The following is a 19270-nucleotide window of genomic DNA, read 5'->3' on the forward strand; positions in this document are numbered from 1 at the left end:
TATAGGTCCTCATCGCTAATAGAACATAAACAAGTGTGATGCTGAAATGAGATGAGGCTCCGAAATGGAACTGTGGCCACCGTGTTAGTTTTCATCACTACTTTCCTCAGTTTGTCCTGGTATACTGCATGGCAAAATGGGAAAGGTAAGTAAGAGACTCTGTCATGTGGCTGTATGGCAGAGGAATGAATAGCACAAGCACGTGCACTGCTGCTGTAGGTTGGCAATCTGTAAATTGCCTATTGACTAGCTCTGCTCCAGAAGCCTTGGTGAGGAGTAAACACCTGCTAGTAGGTTCAGGAACATTAACTTAGATTGAAGATTCAGGAAAATTAACTTAGAGTGAGCCTGATTTAAAAAGAAAAAGAAAAAAAAAAGGACCTCAAGAAAAATAAATGCTGCTGTTGGAGGAAGGGGTTGGTCCAAGCTGAATAGTTGTGTTTAGTTTTGGGTTTTTTCCTGGTTTATAGTTGTTGGAAAAACATATGGTCTCTCACTGGTTTTTTTTTGTCGTGTTGGGTTTGTTCTTTTTTTGTTGTTATTGTAACATATGGCCAATGGACATGGCTGGAGAATGTTATTTTTGGTGCTGCTTTCTGTCTTCCCTGATGATTCAGTGATGGCAGTGGCAAACAACAAATTGAAAGACTTTTCTTGCTGTCTTTGAATAAAATGTAAAATATTTCTTGTCAGAGTATGATACAAGAAATAAACTAATACAAGCAAATTGACCAGGTAATTGGAAATAATAACATGAGCAATCTCATGAAAAAAATCAAGTAACTATTGTGTGTAATGGATTTTTAGTTTTTCATTTATCTTTGTTGATCTTATTATGCTCCATGTGAACCGTGGCAAATTCAGCTTTTCTGAGGGTCAGGACCGTTTTCTGCAAGTAAGATGTTTCAGTTTTGTCCTTCAGTAAAGCAAATAAACTTGTGCAGCAATGGTTTCTAGAAGAAGAAAGGTTGTATGTTGTTTTTTTCTTTAGAAACATGTGATTTCTTGAAAAAGAGTAGACTATGTCCTTCAAAGATAAAGTAATTTTAAAACATATATTCTATCTTAAGTGAGACTGCTACACAGTTTGTTCTGAATGTTGTGCTGACAATATTGTCCTTAGTTATGCCTTGGGTCCAATAAGAGGAAGTTGAGGTTTTCCAGGAATACTGTCTGTTGCAGCACAGCCAACTTGTAACCCTTATGTAAGTATAAAAGAAGCAGATGAGTTCTGTGGTCTATTGGATTTTTTTTTTTCCCAGTGGGCACTTGTCGGAGAAGCAGATGCTCTGTGGTGTGATCTTGGCTGTAGCAGTTGGTCGGTAAGCTAGCTGTCTGAATCTAAGCAGCAGGTTCTCAAAGTTGTGGCAGTATATGGATCTTTTAATTGGACAACAAAAGTGTAGATGTGCCAAAGACTGACAAAAAAAAAAGGGATATTTGAATAGCCTTGCAAGTAGTATTTTCTTCATTTTGGCTAATACCACATTCTCTAGTTAGATTTTGTGTTACTGATTAATTTCTTGCTGAAGAACCTCACAAGAATTTTGCTTTCAGTTCAGCAAAGAGAATTTCATACTTATTTCTCACGCTTTTTTTCTTTGTTACTTGACATATGACTTACAAGTCTTGTTCTTTTTTGTTAAAGTGTTACACAAAGAAAAGTAACCATTAAAAGAAACTGACAAAAATCTGCCATTTGGAGAGTGCTAGTATATATAGCACTTGGTGACAATTTAAGCTTCTGTTGGTCAGACTGCTCTGTGGTTTTTGATACTTTTTTTTTTCCCCATCTGAATGCTTAGAATCCATACTTTCTTAATGTTGTTACAAAAGTTCCGCATTTATCTTCTTCCAGATCTTGCTGTTGAGCATTAAGATGGTAATTTGTTACATAAAAATCATTGTAACTAGACATTAGTAATGTGTATCATAAATCAGATATGAAACTACAGCCTAGATGATTTGCTCTTAAGGTGTTGCTTCAAGAGAAACTTATACGTAGAATATTGTCTTTTAAGTTTTATTTTACTTCTTAATTTATATTTAGCATTTTATTAATTTGCACAGGTTGTCTAAAACTGAAACAGGTTTGAGTTCATTTAGTAGCATGTCTCTTCAGAGACATTTCTGCACCAATGGAAAAGGATCAGAAACTGATGATATGTATGAAGGTTTGGGTTTTTTTTTTCAAGTTTGATATCATTTTATGTTTATTTAGTAGGCCTTGCAGGATGAAAATGATAACATTTTCATTACAAATTACTGAGTGGCTCAATTAGAAGCAAATGTAGTGCTTGTTGTTCCCATTCACTGAAAGGTTATACGGTGTCACATACTCTGATCATCATCTTTTGGTTTTTATTAAATTTATATGTCATGCACTAGATTTCTGTAGGTATTTGTCAGTCTTTGGACAGCAAAGTAAATCAACATTTGGAAAGAAAATATTTACATTTTAAACAGGGCAAAGCAAAACCCCAAACTGCTAGCTTCTCAGTGATAACTAAAACAAATTTTGCTTTTTAAAAGCAGAAGCATAGTACCTTGTTTCTAACAACCCTAATCCAGTCTTCAAGTGATTAATTTTAATTGAGGAACTAAGATCTTAGATAATTGTCACTTAAAATGCTGAACCATTCGTAGAATAGCAATGAGGCTGGAATGATGTGATGTCTTTGTAGATCATGTCTTCCTCTAGTAAATATACCTAGTCCCGGTCTGTGCAGGATAGGATTTAGACACTTCAAAGTGGTACAGACTTTGGTACTTGTTTAAAGTGCAAAAATTTGTCTCTTCAAGAACGGTGCTTTACAAACTTCAAGTATATGCTAAAAAGTTGTCAGGAGCTGAAGGAAATACTCTGTCTGAAGTGCCATCACTGGAAACAGCATGGCTTTATCTTCCCCAGTGGTCTGATGATCATAAAATCACAGAATGGTTTGGATTGGAAGGGACTTTAAGGATCACGTAGTTCCACCCCCCCTGCCCTAGGCAGGGACACCTTCCACTAGACCAGGCTGCTCAAAGCCCCATCCAACCTGGCCTGGAACACTGCCAGGGAGGGGGCAGCCACAGCTGCTCTGGGCAGCCTGTGCCAGTGTCTCACCACCCTCACAGTAACGAATTTCTGCCTTATATCTAATGTAAATCTACCCTCTTTCAGTTTAAAACTGTTACCCCTGGTCCTATCCCTACACTCCCTGATAACGAGTCCCTCTCCATCTTCCCTGTAGGCCCCCTTTAAGTACTGGAAGGCTGATATAAGGTGTCCCCAGAGCCTTCTCTAGGCTGAACACCAACTCTCTCAACCTGTCCTCATAGGGAAGGTTCTCCAGTCCCCTGATCATCCTCATGGCGTCTTCTGGACTTGGTCCAACAGGTCCATGTCCTTCTTATGTGGGGGCCCCAGAGCTTGACACAGAACTGCAGGTGGGGTTACATGAGGGCAGAGCAGAGGGGGAGAATCACCTCTGTCGACCTGCTGGCCGCACTTGTCTTGGTGTAGCCCAGGATGCAGTTGTCTTTCAGGGCTGCGAGCGCACACTGATGGTTCATATTCAGTTTTCCATCCACCAGCACCACCAAGTACTTCTCTGCAGGATTGCTCCTAATCCACTCCTCGCCCAGACTGGATTTGCGCATAGGATTATCGCAACCCGTGTGCAGGACCTTGCACTTGGCCTTGTTGAACTTCATGAGGTTTTCACAGGCTCATCTCTCTAGCCTGTCAAGGTCTCTCTGGATGGCATAGCTTCTCTCCAGCATATACCACACAGCTTGGTGCCGTCGGTGAAATTGTTGAGGGTGCATTCAATCCCACTCTCCATGTCGCCGACAAAGAAGTTAAACAGTGCTGCTCCCAACACTGACCCCTGAGGAACACCATTCATCACTGCTCTCTGCTTGTGCTTCAAGCTGTTGACTGCAACTCTTTGATTGTGACCATCCAGCCAATTCCTTATCCACTGAGTAGTCCATCTGTCAGATCCATGTCTCTCCCATTTAGAGAGAAGGATGTCATGCGGGACAGTATCAAGTGCTTTGCACAAGTCCAGGCAGATGATGTATATAGACTTTCATGGGGGCAGGTATTGCTGTTTGGATGAAATGGCCAATCACTGTGTGTGAAGAAGGTTGACTGAAGTACCTCTGGTTGTTAGAGTCTTCAAAATTAAGTCAAGATCTTCGTAATGTTCTGGACCGCATACAATGTCTGGAAGTGCTGGAGTTGTAAGGAAGCAGTACTGTTGGGATTCTAGAGGGCTTTCTGCGAGAGAATGGCCATGTGAGCAATCCTGCGTGAGAACAAGACTGATAAGAGCCTCAGCCGAGCAAGAATGCAATAAGGATGTAACCCTGAATGAGAGGGGAGAAACTCGACGAGACAAACAACCCCTGGAAGGGGTTGGGATGGAAGAGGAAGTTCCACAAGGCAGGAAGCCTGGCAAGGCTGATGTGGCACTTTTTATCCAATCATAAGAAGGTTTAAAGCGTGGGCTAAGTTAACTGTCCAGTCTTGAGGACTTGTACTGCATGTTACTCCCATGTGCAGGAGAACATTATAAAAGGGCTTTTTTAGTTGTAATAAACGGGCATTGCTTGATCACATTGGTCGTGTGCGTGCTCAGCTCTCCTGCAGCAGTACGAGCCCTGAATACACCTGGGAAAGGCCTCTACTGTGAGATCCATGAGCAAGAGTTGTAAGACTGCTTTCTAGGAGTTAAAAATATACTATGGTTAGTGCAAATGAGGTAGATGTTGGAAATCAAATCTTAGCAAAATGCAGGTTACTTTGGTGCACAGAAGAAACACTTTGAAAGGATGTGCAGTCATTTCACATAGTCAGTTCAGTTTAACATGTCCTTGAATTCTTCCTGAGCTCTTGCTCAAGTGATAACTTTATGCTTAACATCATCTCTTCTGACTGAATCACTCTTTCTGGTTCTACTGACCTGCTCAGGTTCACAGGTTTTCACCACCTCATTTGTGAGCTACAGAAATGCGGTAGTTTTTTTTAATTCTAAAGGCACCGCTCGTAAGAAGATCTAACTAATACAAACCAGCACTGTGTACCTATGACACCAGTCACAAAAATTGTGTCAAAGCTGTGGTGCACTATGTAGAGGACGTACTTCTGGTACTTTGATCTTTAATGTGACTAGTGGTCTGAGTACATAATGTTTCAGGAAGAGCATTGTGCTCCATAGTGCTCAAGAACCTCCTTTTCTTGGGTCAGCAAACTTCCTGGTGCCTGCCACCAGCATGGAAATTAGGAAGGAAGGTAAATAACTTTACTGATTAGGGCAGGTGTGGTAGGATGAAATTCCTTATCAAAGCATTCATCAACATCATCACTTGCTTCCCATGTTGAAGTCCTACTCTGATCCTGCTGCCTTTGATTAAAAAAAAAAAAAAAAAGGCAGTTTTAAGTATGCGTGCTTTGTTCTTGGTGAAAGGCAGTAGTTGGCAGTGTCTTGTATCATTTGGCTATTTGTATGGAATATGTATTGTGAAAATCTGATGCAGCATAACCCTTCAGGATTGTCTAAACTATGTGGCTTTCAAATCAATCTGAAACTAGTAGCATATGTCATCTTTTTCCAATGTAAAACATTCTTCTTTAATGATGAATTAGTTGAAAAGCTTCTGGTTTTTAGTTCATCCAAGGGTGGTGTTGTAACTGTAGGATATCCTCCCTGTATGAGGATGGCTTATTTTAGTACACTGATTTAAATTCACACAAGAAGACCTCCAAGAGGACTTTTACTTTCAAGATACTTAACTAGCTGCTTAGTTTGCTGAATTTTCACTATACTTAAGTAAAAATGGCTGGAGGTGCTTTTTTGTTTTAAGCATGACATTTTCTGTCATTTGCAGAGAAAATGGCCTGGGCTGTATAATACAACAGTTGTCTTTCTTCTCCAGCTGTTTTCATAAAATTAGAATTGCCATGCTGTTTCTCAGTCACAATAATTGTAAGTGCTGAAAAATATCTAAACTTAACAACAAGCATAAGAAAGTCTAACTGAGACTAAACCAAAAAGCCTTGGCCAATGGTGGAAAATTTTGGACTAAGAACCAGGCATATTAATTCCCAGAGGAAGAAGAGTCCTACAGAACCGTGTGGGAAACAGGGCAAGGAGGACAGGAGATGGAGTGATATATATAGAGAAAGATATATATTTTTTTTTCCCTTGGCAGTGGTTATGCAAATATTCTCTTTAAAAATAGATCAGAAATCTGAGAGATGCATGCTAGTATTTTGCAACCATAACCCACCTTAGTTTATGCTTTGATCTGAAGAGAAGCTGTTATTCTAGTAAATGCTGATTACAGTGTTCTGTCTGCATGTTCTGATTTTCAGAGTTATGTGCTGATTTCCTACTAATGTGAATTAAAACTGACCAAGCAAAAAGTTAAATGGACTAGAAACTGGGAAGAGTGGAAGCAGTAGAAGGGAAGGGAAGGGACGGGATGGGATGCTGAAGTAGAAAGTGCTTATAACAATTTATGACAGTTTGTTCAGAGAAGGAAGATCTTACTTTCTTTTCTGTTAGAATGAAGGGAAGTGTTGGTTTCCTTTGGAAATTCTGTTGCAGATCTTCTAGGAGCTGAAATTAAAGGAAATGGGAGTTTCCTTTTTCAACACCATCACATGAATATTACTCTAGTGTTTTATCCAAAATACAGTTCAAGCTTGGTTTCCAAAACTGTCAAGTTGGCATATAGCTTATCGATATTAAAAATATGAGTTGATTTCATTAAAGCCTATCAGGAATGTAGGTTTGGAATGATTACTGAGAGTCCTGTGCAGATAGTGAACTTGCTGTCCCAGGTGAGTCAAGCAGAAGAGGTATATATATCCCAGCTGTTCAGGTGGGCAGTGGTTAAGTCTGCAGTATCTTTGTGTCCACCTTGTGCCTGTTGCAGCAGAACTCTCACACCAATGATTTTGGTGAGCTGCAGTGGAAAGGATTGCAACCAAAGGGGCTTCTGCAGCACTGCCTTGTCCCCTTGATTTTTTTGTAAACTTCTAGCTAGGTTAGCTTGGCAGTTTATGGGATTCTAAAACTTGGTTGCTACCAGAGTGTTTAATGTGACCAGACTCAACGTCTTGAGGTACTGCTCTTGATTGTGGCCCAGTCCTCAGAGTTGGGGAAAGGCAATACTTTTGTGCAATGTGGCTTCTCTTAATACTTCTTCAGCCTGAGTCTTCCATGTTTGCATGACTTCTCCAAAACACTGGTTGCCGCTCCCATGCTGACACTGTCATGTGAGTAGTTTAGCCAACCCAGGAAAGTTGCATCTGACACAGCTGCTCATACCCTACTGTAAATGTATCTACTAAGAAACCTTTTCAATGGATTGTAAGCCAGTGTGTATTTATCTTCTTGCTAGTAACCATCTTCCTAGAGTAGTTACAGTGGATACATGGTCAAATTTTTAACACTGATCAAGAGGGCTTTGCAATGATCTGTCCTGGTTTTGGTGGTGGTTGATATTTTCCTTAGTGGATCTGGGTGATGAGAGGAAGAGATTTTTTACTAAATTTCAAACAGCAACATGCTGGGAGGGGCAGCGAAGGTAGGCAGAGAGTTTGAAGGTAAAAATAACTTTAAAAAATTGGAGATATAGTCATGAAGGGGGGGTAAATGGAGAGTTAAAGGTAGGTGAAAGTGCCCCGGACAAAAGTGCAGTAAAGCAGAAGACAATCAAATGTATACATAAATGGGAAAGAAATATGGTGTTAGGATTCTAGTTAGGAATGGTAGTTGACTGTAAATCACATACTAAGCATGTGTTGTCATGTTATTGCAGAAAACAGAAGAGATTGAACAGTTAAGGAAGTAAAGTAGTATTGAAGTCTACTACTTCAGCAAGACAAAAGAAATCTTCTTTCTGCTCTGCTTGGCATTGTTTTCACTTCTGGATGGTGCACTGCAAAGCGGTTAGATTTATTAGATGGGTTTCAAAGGAGCAACAAGTGATCCAAGATCTAGAAAATCTGCACTGTAAGGGAAGAGTCAGTGTCCTGACATTCCTTAGCTTAAAGAGAGGTGTGAGAAGAGAGACAGGAAGATAATTTTTCAAATATTTCAGAAGTTCTTGCAAAAAATAAAAAGGACATAATCTATTGTTTGTGGCCATAGTGAATAACAGGATATAAGGGACTGAAATTAAAAGGGAAGAACAAGGTTAGGTAGTGGAAATTTATTTTTTTTAGTGCAAGTATAGTTATGTACTGGAGTAGATCATCGGGAGGAGCAAAGAATTTCTGTGTAGGCGATTTCAAGAACAAGTTAAACCAGCGATGCCAAGTAAAATACACCAGTACCATGTTTGGTACCAATAGAGATTTGGGCTAGCACAGAAAGAGTGAGTTACACTGGGTTTTAAAGTCACTATGACACTCCCCAAAAAAGTCTTAGATAGGGAAGACCTACAGCTGGCAGGGGTGATCTAGCTTTGAACTAGCTATCTTGCTGAAATTATTTTTTTAGTGGGGGGTTGGACTAGATGACCCTTAGAAGTCCCATCTAACCAAAATTATGCTAGGTATTCTTGACCTTTGCCAAGTTTATCTCTTCTTGTGCCAAGAAGGACATGCTAGTGCATTTCATTATTCAATAATATTGATGTTTGCATGAGGTGTGTGTTGCCCTTTATTATCATAAAATTTGATGCCTTAAAATACATAAAATGTTTGTATTTTAGCAGATTCACATAACTCTTTATTGTTAATGTCCACAGCCATTTCTATAGCTAGGAAGTGAAATATAGTGGAAATAATGTGTTAGAAATCTTTAAAAGTGTCTTGTTTTTATTTTCAAGTGTGGGTTGTTGTTTTTTTTCTTTTTTCCTTCCACATTTCCATGATTTGGAGTAGTATCTCATTTATTAACCTTATTTCTGCTGTGTAATCGTGACTTTATTTGCTGCCTGGATAACAAAAAAGCTTTCTCCATTATTGATACAATCTTTCAGATTAGAATTCTAGAAATTGTTTCTTTTTAGGATAAGACACTGACAAGTCTATAATTCAGTTTTGTTTATAATGCACTATGTTTTGTTTTCCTGAACATGGTAGAAAGTGAATGGAAAGTGGTTTCCTTGCTCACAGTGCAAGGCTTTATGCCAAGTAGTCTCTGTCTAAAAAGCAATTACTCTACAGTATTTTAGAGCTGTACTTCCAGTTGCTTTTCTGGTTGTCTCCTTGGCTTTTGCACAGTTTTCTGTCTATTCCTGTGGATGCTTCCCACATCTGTGCCACCCATCTATCTAACAGTAAACAACAGAAACCCTATTTTTGCTCGTGGCAGTCTCTAATTTTACTAATTTATGCTCAAAAATAATTTAAGAGTTTCCTATGCTTATCAAGCATAAATGTGGCTATGTATCCTGCAGATACATCATTATCTTACATATCAGTGCCATGAACAACAGGTAAGTTTCCTCAGACAGTTCAGAGATGGGCTGAAATAAATCTTTTTATCATTACAAATGACTAGTAAAGCAGTTGTGCAAATAAACAGCCCTCACTCATACTTAGTTGCACAGCCCCTAGAGACAAACTGTGGAGGTACTGTTGGAGAGAGATTTGAATGAAATGTGATCCCATCACATTTGACTAACAAGGTGGTTGTTAATTTGTAGCAATATGGGAGCATGGTCAGGCTTTGATCCTGAGTTGTTTTCAAGGAGGACAAGTTAAATATGTTCTCAGAAACAGAGCTTGTTCGACACAGTTGTCCAAGCACAGAGAAATAAGGAGCATCAGGAACCCCAACCCACCAGCATGTGTGGAAACAATAATCAAACTTATGCAATGGCTTGAATTTTGTGCCCAAGCTAATAAGACTTTCTAAAAGTTTGAGCTCTTAGAACAGAGTTGTTAATTATGAGATGGTGGCACTTCCAACCAGTTACCTTTTGATAGATGAATTTTATTCTAATATATTAAAATGTTACAACATTTGGCTGTGGATCTACCATTACTAATCTCATTTTAATTTAGGAAGCTAGTTTTTCTTGCTGTAGTTCCTGGCTTGTATGTGTATGTTTCACTGGTTTCTGAGAGGAGGGAGAGGAATGGTTTAAAAGTAAGAGCATCTTAATTTACAGGTACAGAAACTCACAGTTAGTTACAATTCTGTAGTGGTAACAAATCATGTTCAAGTATTTGGAAGCTTTCAGGGTGTCAGAACTGAATGGTTGCTTTTTCTTTCTGGGTCATGGTTCTACTTTCCTTTGTGCTTTGTCTCCTTGCCACGTTGGACTGTAGGTGAGTTAGTCTGATAATACACAGCATTTTAACTCTCAAAGTCTGAGCCTTGAATGTGCAATAGTGCGTGTGTATTATGTGATGATTCTTTGAGAAGGTTTGGAATATGTACATCTGGGTTTTCCTGGATGTGACTGCTTTTTATTCACAGAAATTTTGCCTGGGCAGAAATCCTTCAGGTGCAGAGCCTGTTAGCCCCAGATGGGTGGATGCTGCTGCACAGGCATCCTGTTGCTGACCAGGTTACTGCGTGACCAGAAATCCCAATTGTGTACACAGAAATTGTTTAAGTGTGCACAGTAAGTGGCACCTTTGGGAAGTTTTATGTCGGTGTGTATCTGTGACAAGTATTTGCTGAGCAATTGTGCAATAGTCCATGTGCTTTTGGGATGTGTGAGAAGGTTCAACCACTCACTGCCCTGTTGGTTGGCATATATGCTGAGTCACATTCTGGAGGATGTGTAAGGGTGCATGTGTTGTAGAGTTTGTGTGGAAGCATCAGGGTTAAACATTTTTTCTTTGCACGGGGAGCTTCTGTATAGAAATAGGGGAGACCTTTCTGAAACTCCCATGTGTAGACACGTGATGGTAGAATAACCATTTTCTGATGTAAATGGGACACGCATTCATAGGTAGAGATGACCTAAAAAGGTCAGGGCTCATTTTCCCTTGTTCTTCTCCTCCACACTGCTTTACTGAGAAGGCAATTGTATACAATAAAAATGCAATTTCATATTATATGGAAACACTGAAGAAGAGACTGATGTTTTGCCCTGCATTTGTAAAATGTTGCTTTAAACCTGACTGTTCTTAACTTAGTTTGATAAAGTTTTAAACTTGGAATGAGCTATAACTCAATGGAGCACTTTTCTCTTTCTCTTGTATTTTGGGGATCCAGAGGTGAGTTGCATTGGCTTTTGTGGTTTTAGCTATGTGTAGATTGCAGTGATCAAAGACTTGAATTAGGTGAAGTTGAAAATTTGTCCTCATGCAGGAAAAAATTGATGCTAGGACATTCACAAATGTGAATGTACCCATGGCTTTTAAGCTGTTCTCCAATGCAGTCATAATGATAAACTAATGACTTGGAAAATAAACATGGGATAGATGTGGTTAACTCGTTTTGGTTTGTTGTTTTGGTTTGTTTGTTTTTTTTTTTCCCCAAAAGTTGAAATGTCACTTCAGCTTCATTTGCCCTAAGATACGATGATGTATCATCTTTTTCACTGTGTCACTCCTTCATTAAACTTTTAGTCTGTCCTTCTCACTTAGTTCAAATTTGGTTTTGGGAGTACCACTATTCCTACAAGCTTGGAGGAAACAGGCTGTTAGGACCAGGACAGAGCCTCCACTTGGTCCCAGGGCTGGAGCTCAGCAGCAGTGTTGGTCTTGAATAGCTGGGTAGGCACTGCTCACGTTCCCTATGACCACGCCATCGGTGCAGAGCTCTTGTCTTCTGCAGCACTGCTGGTTTTTGCTAGTGGTTAGAGGCAAACGCTGTTAATGCATGGAAGAAGTATACAAATGGGAAGGCATACACAGGGGACAGCATGAGGAGTTATGTGCCAAGGGCCAAATGCTGGTTCTGCTGGCTGGGATTATAGTGTCAGAGGAACCAGAGAGTCCTGGGGTATGGACAAGGGTCCTGGGGTGTGGATGGGAGTCTTGGGGGGAGAGCTGGGGCCACTGGCCTGTAAGGGAAGAGGTGTGGAAACAGCTGTAGGAAAACAAATGCATGAAACTTGTGTGGGTGCATGTCTATGTTCAGGTTTGGGTGTTGCCTTCCTGCCCCACAATCTTGGCTCTCACTAGGCACACAAAATTACCAGAGTGCCAGGCGAGAGAGTTGTTTCATTTAAAACTTGGACATGTACACATAAATTGTATATATTTTTGATGGTTCCTGATACTGCTGGTTTAATCCTACTTCAGTGTAGGTTGAACTGCTTGTGATTGTGTTTGGCTGTATTTTTTCTACTTGGTCTGCTTTTGAATTACTAGAGAATAGCCTTCTGGGTCTGGCAAGAATCTGTGCTTAAGATGTTTGCTTTTATCTGTATCTGATCTTGTGGTGTGTCTTACTGTTTGTACATCATTGTTAAATGTGCCATTGAAGAAAAAGTAATTCATGGCTACTTTGCTATGCTGTTTATTGAGATATTATAGATGCATTTTTCAAATGGAAATTAAATGTAGGAGGCTGATAGTTATGCTAAAGGAGGTGTTGCCATTTGTGGTATTTAAGTGAAACTGCAGAGTTGGTAGCTGATGCAGCTGACGCTACCCTTCATTCTCAAAAAAAAAAAGCTTTATAGCAAATTGATTTATATACTTCAATAATGGCATCACAGTAATGGGACACTTAATAGAAACTTCTATGGCTGTATTGATTTGCACTTTCAAAAGTAAAAATGGAATTTTATATACCATTTTTGTAATGCAAAATTTTTTTTTTTACAAATCTTTAGAAAACCCCAAAGTCTTTCCTGTAAGAGAAAATCAAAATGTATCTTTATTTCAATGCATCTTTATTAAGGTCTGGTTTATAGCCACATGATGCTTCCTGGATCTTCTCTTCTGTGGGATTTATTCCTACACTGTGCTCATTGTTCCATAAACTCTTTGCTTCTTTGTTACAGAAGGGGTCAATACGAAAGTTATAATTCCACTCAGAAACATTAACCCATTTGAAATACAAATAGAACCACATTTCCCTCTGGTGTTGCAGCATCACAAACTAATGTTCAATAATATTGATGAAGAGTAGTGTAATGGAAAAATAATTAAAAATATGTAATTAACACAATGATTTGGGATGGTTACACCAAAATATTAATTTTCTGCACTGCGTATTTGGGAGACTCTGTGCAGAATTTTTGGTAATTCTCACCAAAAAATGAAAAATTTCATCTGCTTATACCATGTGACACATTCAAATGGCCTTAGTCAAGTGTAACTAGAAACCAAGCAGTGCCTTCCCTAACCTTGTGAAAACATGTTTGTTGCTACTTCTAGACCATTCTCTTCATGTTTATTAATTCATTTGCTTGAAATTCTGATTTGTTAAAGTATATTATTTGTTCTAGTATTTGCATATGACATAACCGTGTCCATTTGTTCCATCCCACACTTGATTTTTTTAAACATTTTACTAATTTTCTCTTTATTCATATGAAGGTTGTCTGTGAAATGATGACAAAACAAGCATGATACACAGAGACCATGTTAGAATTGAGATTAAACTAGTTTCAGGTGTCCAGCTAGGGTTGAGTTTTGAGGTGGTGTAAGGCCGTAGTTACAGGCTTGAGATACACCACTGCTCACAATTGCATATTGATGAGTGTGATGGTCATCTCTAAACCATGCCTGAACCTGTGGGTTTTTTTAAAGAGCTGGAGAAGTGAAAAATAGTAAGTTGATTTCAGATAAGATCAGTTAAATTTTTGAATTTTCTTATGTGTAGTACATTACAAATACAAGGAATAATGTGTGTAACCTTTGACTAAAACATTATTTCTTTAATTTTAAAATATAGCTGTAACTGTAGCTGTTAAAGCAGGAAGCTGATGGAGAGGCATAAGATATGTAAAAGATTAAAAAAATGTGTAGAATGCAGATTCATTTAATGGCTGGTTATTTGCAAGGTGTGAGTGACAGGATTAGGGGAAGCTTGAATGATTACCAAATTGCTTTTGAAAATTAGTTTACTGTTTGTGCACCCTGGTTTGGGTAATAAAAAAAATTCAACAAAAATGTTTTTATTGTGAGCTTTGATGGAGACTTGTTTTCTCTTTCAAATCTGTTTTCCAGTTTTAACTTACCAAGTCAACAATATGAAGAATAGAAGACCTTACTTTCAGGAATTCTGTTACAGCAGAGAACACTAGTAAATTGAATTAGAAGTTCAGTAGCATACAAAAAAGTGGTATGCAGAGAAAAAACCAAACCTCCAGGAATTGGAGACCACTAGATAGCATAAATATTTTGATTTGATATCTTAATATGGGTATATATGCTTGTTTGTAGAAAGTAGCTGACAGTATTGTCTGAGATCTGAGGGGAGACATGAGATGTCACAGATGACTTGTAGTCAAACTGACTGTAAGGGGTTGAATTACTTAAAGGGTAATTACATTTGTTTACACTGTCAGCAAATCTGTAAGTATTTCAGGTGAAGGGGTTGTCTCTTATTCTCTCTTAACAGATGTGAAAGAGATGTGTTTTACCAGGGTTATATTTTGGTATTATTTTTAATGTTGAAATGACAATACCACACAGAGATGCTGACCCTTACATTATAAAGCCACACTCTGCTATGTTCAGCATAAGCAGTTATGGTTTCTTTCATACGTCTTGTTAGAAATGAGTGTAATTAGCTATTACGTAGTTTTAAGAAGATATTCTTGTTTATTGGTAGCAATAAAGTCTCTCTCTATATACACACACACATATAAACTGAATGATGGAAGCAAGCATAACTGGATACAATGTCTATGCTTAATACTGCGGAAATGTAGAATGGATTGCTTTACTTTAAGATGCTAAAAAATTGCAATGGGAATGCTTTCTTTCTACTAATGTGCTTTAGTCCTTCAGTGTCGCCAAGAATGCAGGCTAGATATCGACCTATCCTGTATCAAAAGTAAAGTGTATTTCTGTGCTATGATTCTAATGTTTGCCTAAACTGGAACTTTGTGCTTGCTTGAGCAGTAGATCTTCTGCATAAGATTTTAGTCAGAAATGTAGCATGAATTTTTAATTGGCAGTGTTTGAAAAAGTAATTGTAACATAATGATCTTTGTAAAAGCTGTCACTGGAAATTGTGTTTTTGTTTTTGAGGTAATGCTGTGATGTTATTGTTGACCACTTCCTGGTTTCTTTTACACTGTTGTACATTTTGAGTCTTGTGCAAGACAAGTAAGAAGTATTGAAGTGGGATGTTTTAGTGAAGGTTGTTGGAAGGTAATTTTTTTCTGACACTCTAAAGAGTTAATGTCCAAATCACATGAATTCAATGGTTTGCATACTCAGCTGAGCTTTTCTTTTAATTTCTTAAACCGAACTCTCTGTGCTATGTATGTCTACAACAGAAGTTGCAATAATTTTCCTTGTACAGCTTTGCTTTTTTGGAATAGAATCTATGAAGCTTTTATTTATTAGTGTTTCTATTCAGGGCTAGAGATGTGTTAAATGCTGATTGCTTATTGTGGAACTGATTTAGCATATGATTTCAGTGACCTTTTTATATCACTTTCCCTTTAAAGAAGGAATGCCAGCAGAGTTGACTGTGCTTCTTATCATTGGGAATAAAATAAAAGCCAAATAACTGGAATCTAAAAACCCTTGAGGATTATATTCATCCACAGAGTCCTGAGCAGTGTTGTTTACTAGGCAAAGAAGTGTGAATACTAGTAAACAGTCAAATTAGGACAAATAAATTGCAAATGTGAATTTTCTTTATTTCTTTTCTCCATCACTGTAGCTTGCTATTTTGTTTTAAAGGAAGACCTTCAGCTTAAGTGCTGTCAATACTTCTCAAACAAATCATGTGTTTAATTATCCTTATTGTCTGAAGCCAATGCACAGACAGAATGCCATATGCTTCTGTTGACTTGACCTCCTTAGCCGTGAGTGCCTGGATTTTCTGATATATTGTTTTTATTCCTTGTGTCGTAAGGAACGTTCAGACCCTTTGTCAGCCCTCATCAATGGAGATTTGAGAGTGGTGTCATATTGAGTTTTATAACTGTATAGGAAATTTTCTAAATTGTGACCTTTCTGTATTGAACAATTTGTATATAGAGGCAAAAGTAAGCAATTGCATCAGGAGACATTTAAAACTGTTCCTGGCTGCTCTAGCCAGCTATTAAAATACCTCTTAAGTAAATCATTCATCAGTTGTCACAGTTCTAGTTTGGCTTCTCTGGCTTTCTGATTGCTTAGGATTGTTTGTTTTTCCCTCTAGGAAAAATATTTTAATCTGTAGCTTTTTAGAAAAATAAAACAAACTAAAAACCAAACCTGCCTGATATATGCTTCCATTTTGACTGGTAATCCGCAGCATTTTTTTGTGAAATTGTATTAAAGATATAAAAAATGTGGGGAAAGCACATTTTCAGTCTGATCTTTTTTGTGCTCACATTTTTCTGATTTGTTTGGATATGTGGAATCTCTGAGAAAGCAGGGGTTTTCTGTTCTTTTTTTCAAAAGAATGTTTAAAAGCAAATTTGTTCTGAAATTTACACTTCAAAATAGGAAGGTTTTACCAGTTGATACTACAAAGGATCATATACAGATTGCTTTAAAAATTTTAGTGAAAACAACTTCAGCTCCTGCTGCAAAGGAATGTTTAAACAAAAGTATCTGGACTGAGATTGGATCAGGCCCTGAAAGTTTCAAAGCAAACACTTCAGACTTGTGCTGGTGCATTAGAATTGGGGAGAACAAAAAACACTACTTGTTTATAAAGATCCTTGAAGTGCACAATGTGAACAAGTTGCAATAAAATTAAGTAATTATAATTCTCAAGTTATTTTTTAAAAAGAAAGTTAAGAAGACCTGCAGAACCTTCACTGAAAAATAAGCTGTTCTTCACAGTGAAACCTCCTTGAATAAGCATTTTTAAAAATACTTCTAGTCCTAATAAGTGTGTTTCTATGTGGAGAACAAGGGCAATAAACAGTAGTTCTACTGGATTGCTTTGGTGTATTTAAATACCAGATTGCTGAAATGACCTGTCAATTTTAGTAGCAAGATTAGGGATAAAAGAATGACTTGCCCACGCTTTCCCTAAATCTTGATACAAAACCTTTTTTGTTTGTTTCAAGAAGCAGAAAATGTTTTGTCATTAGTAGGATGTATTTTATGTATGTAAATCAGCTACCTTACAGTCTGTAATTCCACTGAATAATATAAAACAATCTCATGTTCTCTAATCCTTCAAAATAATAATAGCTTTATGAGTAGGCATACCTACAGACTCAGTAACTAAAGGCCCACATCAAGTGTTCAAAGAGGACTGATAAAATTTGACCTTGAGCTGTTTTCTTAAGAGCTTTTATTTATAGTATGTCTGTTGTTAGCATTTACAGTATACTGCTTTATTCTGTATTTGCATGGTTGATTACTCTTCTGCTTCAGATTTTATAACTCATCATAACTTGCTTATAAAAGGTTTTAATTTCACTTAAGAGCAAGGAAGGTAATTAGCTGATGGAGAGTAGTCATCCGTGGTAATATTGTAACATTTCAAGGACACCATCTATCAGCTTTTACATAGTTTTGAGACAAAATCAGAATCTGATTTGTAAACCACTTGAGATTTAATTTTGGGGGGCAAATTTTTTTAACACCTTCTTTACTCTTCATTGTTTGACATTGCTAGTTATAAATATGATTTGTGCCCATGTACAGGTTTTGACACGTCATAATTACCTCAGCTTGTTACAATGTTTTGCTGTTCTTATAAGCCTAAATATCACAGGTGGATTCTGGAACATCTTTAATCTCTCTCTTGTGTGGACTTTGGCTATGCCTGTGTGGTTGGTTTGACAATTCCCCTGCTCGCCTCTCCTCAGTTGAACATTTGAGAATGCAGTGCTTGATTTGTGCTTTGTGAATATCTTCTGCAATCTGGAGTAATTTACAAAGGGCAATGGAAGCAATATTTGTATTTCCTCAGTAAATGCTACTATGTATTTCTTGTCTGTGCATTTTTATGTGGATGCTGGATTGTAGAGTGCAGTGATAGCAGGATTTTCTATCATGGTACTGGGTATATGTATTTATAGTTACATTTTGCAAAACAGAAAATCTAGCCTTTGTCAAAAAGCTTCAGTTTTAAGATGAAGTTGCAAATTATTTAAGTGCTGGTATAGTAAGAATTTCTTTTGATGTGATAGAGGAATTCAGTCTTTCTTTTTCTTAACTGACATTGGAAATAATTTAGTTTGCCACAAATTATCATAGCAGGATTTTAATTTAAAAGGATATCAGTTTGTGAGGGATAAAGATGACTATTTGATCAGGTGATACTACAAATGTGATAGCTTGTAAGGTACTTGGGTATTACGGATCAAGCATGGTCTAAAAAATACACGTTGCATACATCTCTGGGAGTGAAGCACAGGTCAGTGCAGGTATTGTCATAGCTCAGCATATACTGGTGTACTTGATACCATGATTTCAGGGATCATATAAAGCTTCTGAAATTATTTTAGGGGAAGTGCAGAACTTATTTTTTCACATTACACAGCTGAAACAATGAAAGATTCCTGTAAAAACTATGCCAGTTTGAATTGGCTGGCATGTTGACAAAGTAAGTGATTGAAGAGTAACCTGCTCTTGCTACACCCACTGACTCTATATAATAACCTCAGTGTGGAAGCTCTTTGTCCGTTAAGACTTCTATTTTGTATCAACCTTGATGCAAGTGTAACGAACTAATACATGAAGTTTGTTACTGTCTCTGAGGTGTGACTGTGGCATTTTTATAATGGAAGGAAATGACTTGTGGAATAACTAAATATAAAAGTACCTGATTAGCACTTACTACACTGTGTTCTTACAGATCCAAACATTTATTTAGGAGCATTTCTAATAACTCTTCAGCAGAGTCTATAGAAAAATGATACATTTGCTGCGGAACCTTTAACTTGTAGAACAGTTCACTGCAGCTGCAGCCTTTTTTTTGTTGTTGTTGTTTTTGTTTGCTTGCTTTGAGAAGGTGCAGGCTGTGTTGGTTTCAAGTGAGGGTCTAAGGTGTCAGAACCTTGGGGTTGGAAGAAGAAAACTGAAGGCATTGTCACTAGGGCCATAAACTTGTTACATTGGTGAATTTAGAACTGTTGCCAGTGAGACACTGTTCATTTGAATAATGATTTGTATATCTCCTTCTTGGATAGAAGGTCCAGCCATGTCAGGTTATCTGTTCCTGCTTTTACCCGTTTTACTAACGGAATATTTGTGTGCAATGCTTTGTTGCCA

General features: G+C 37.8%; 1 protein-coding gene across 1 annotated transcript in view; it reads left to right on the forward strand.

Annotated features, from left to right (window-relative positions):
* The first annotated feature begins 6 nt into the window (after positions 1 to 6).
* Positions 7 to 19270, forward strand: part of MGAT4A (alpha-1,3-mannosyl-glycoprotein 4-beta-N-acetylglucosaminyltransferase A) — a 75225-nt gene continuing 55961 nt past the window's right edge. Inside the window, exon 1 of the mRNA XM_026847994.1 lies at positions 7 to 145. Coding sequence (XP_026703795.1) covers positions 52 to 145 — 94 coding nt within the window. The 5' untranslated portion in view covers positions 7 to 51. The remainder of the gene's footprint in view (positions 146 to 19270) is intronic.

Source organism: Athene cunicularia, assembly GCF_003259725.1.
Source record: "Athene cunicularia isolate RWA chromosome 1 unlocalized genomic scaffold, athCun1 chr1_part1, whole genome shotgun sequence".
In the NCBI taxonomy this organism is placed as follows: domain Eukaryota; kingdom Metazoa; phylum Chordata; class Aves; order Strigiformes; family Strigidae; genus Athene; species Athene cunicularia.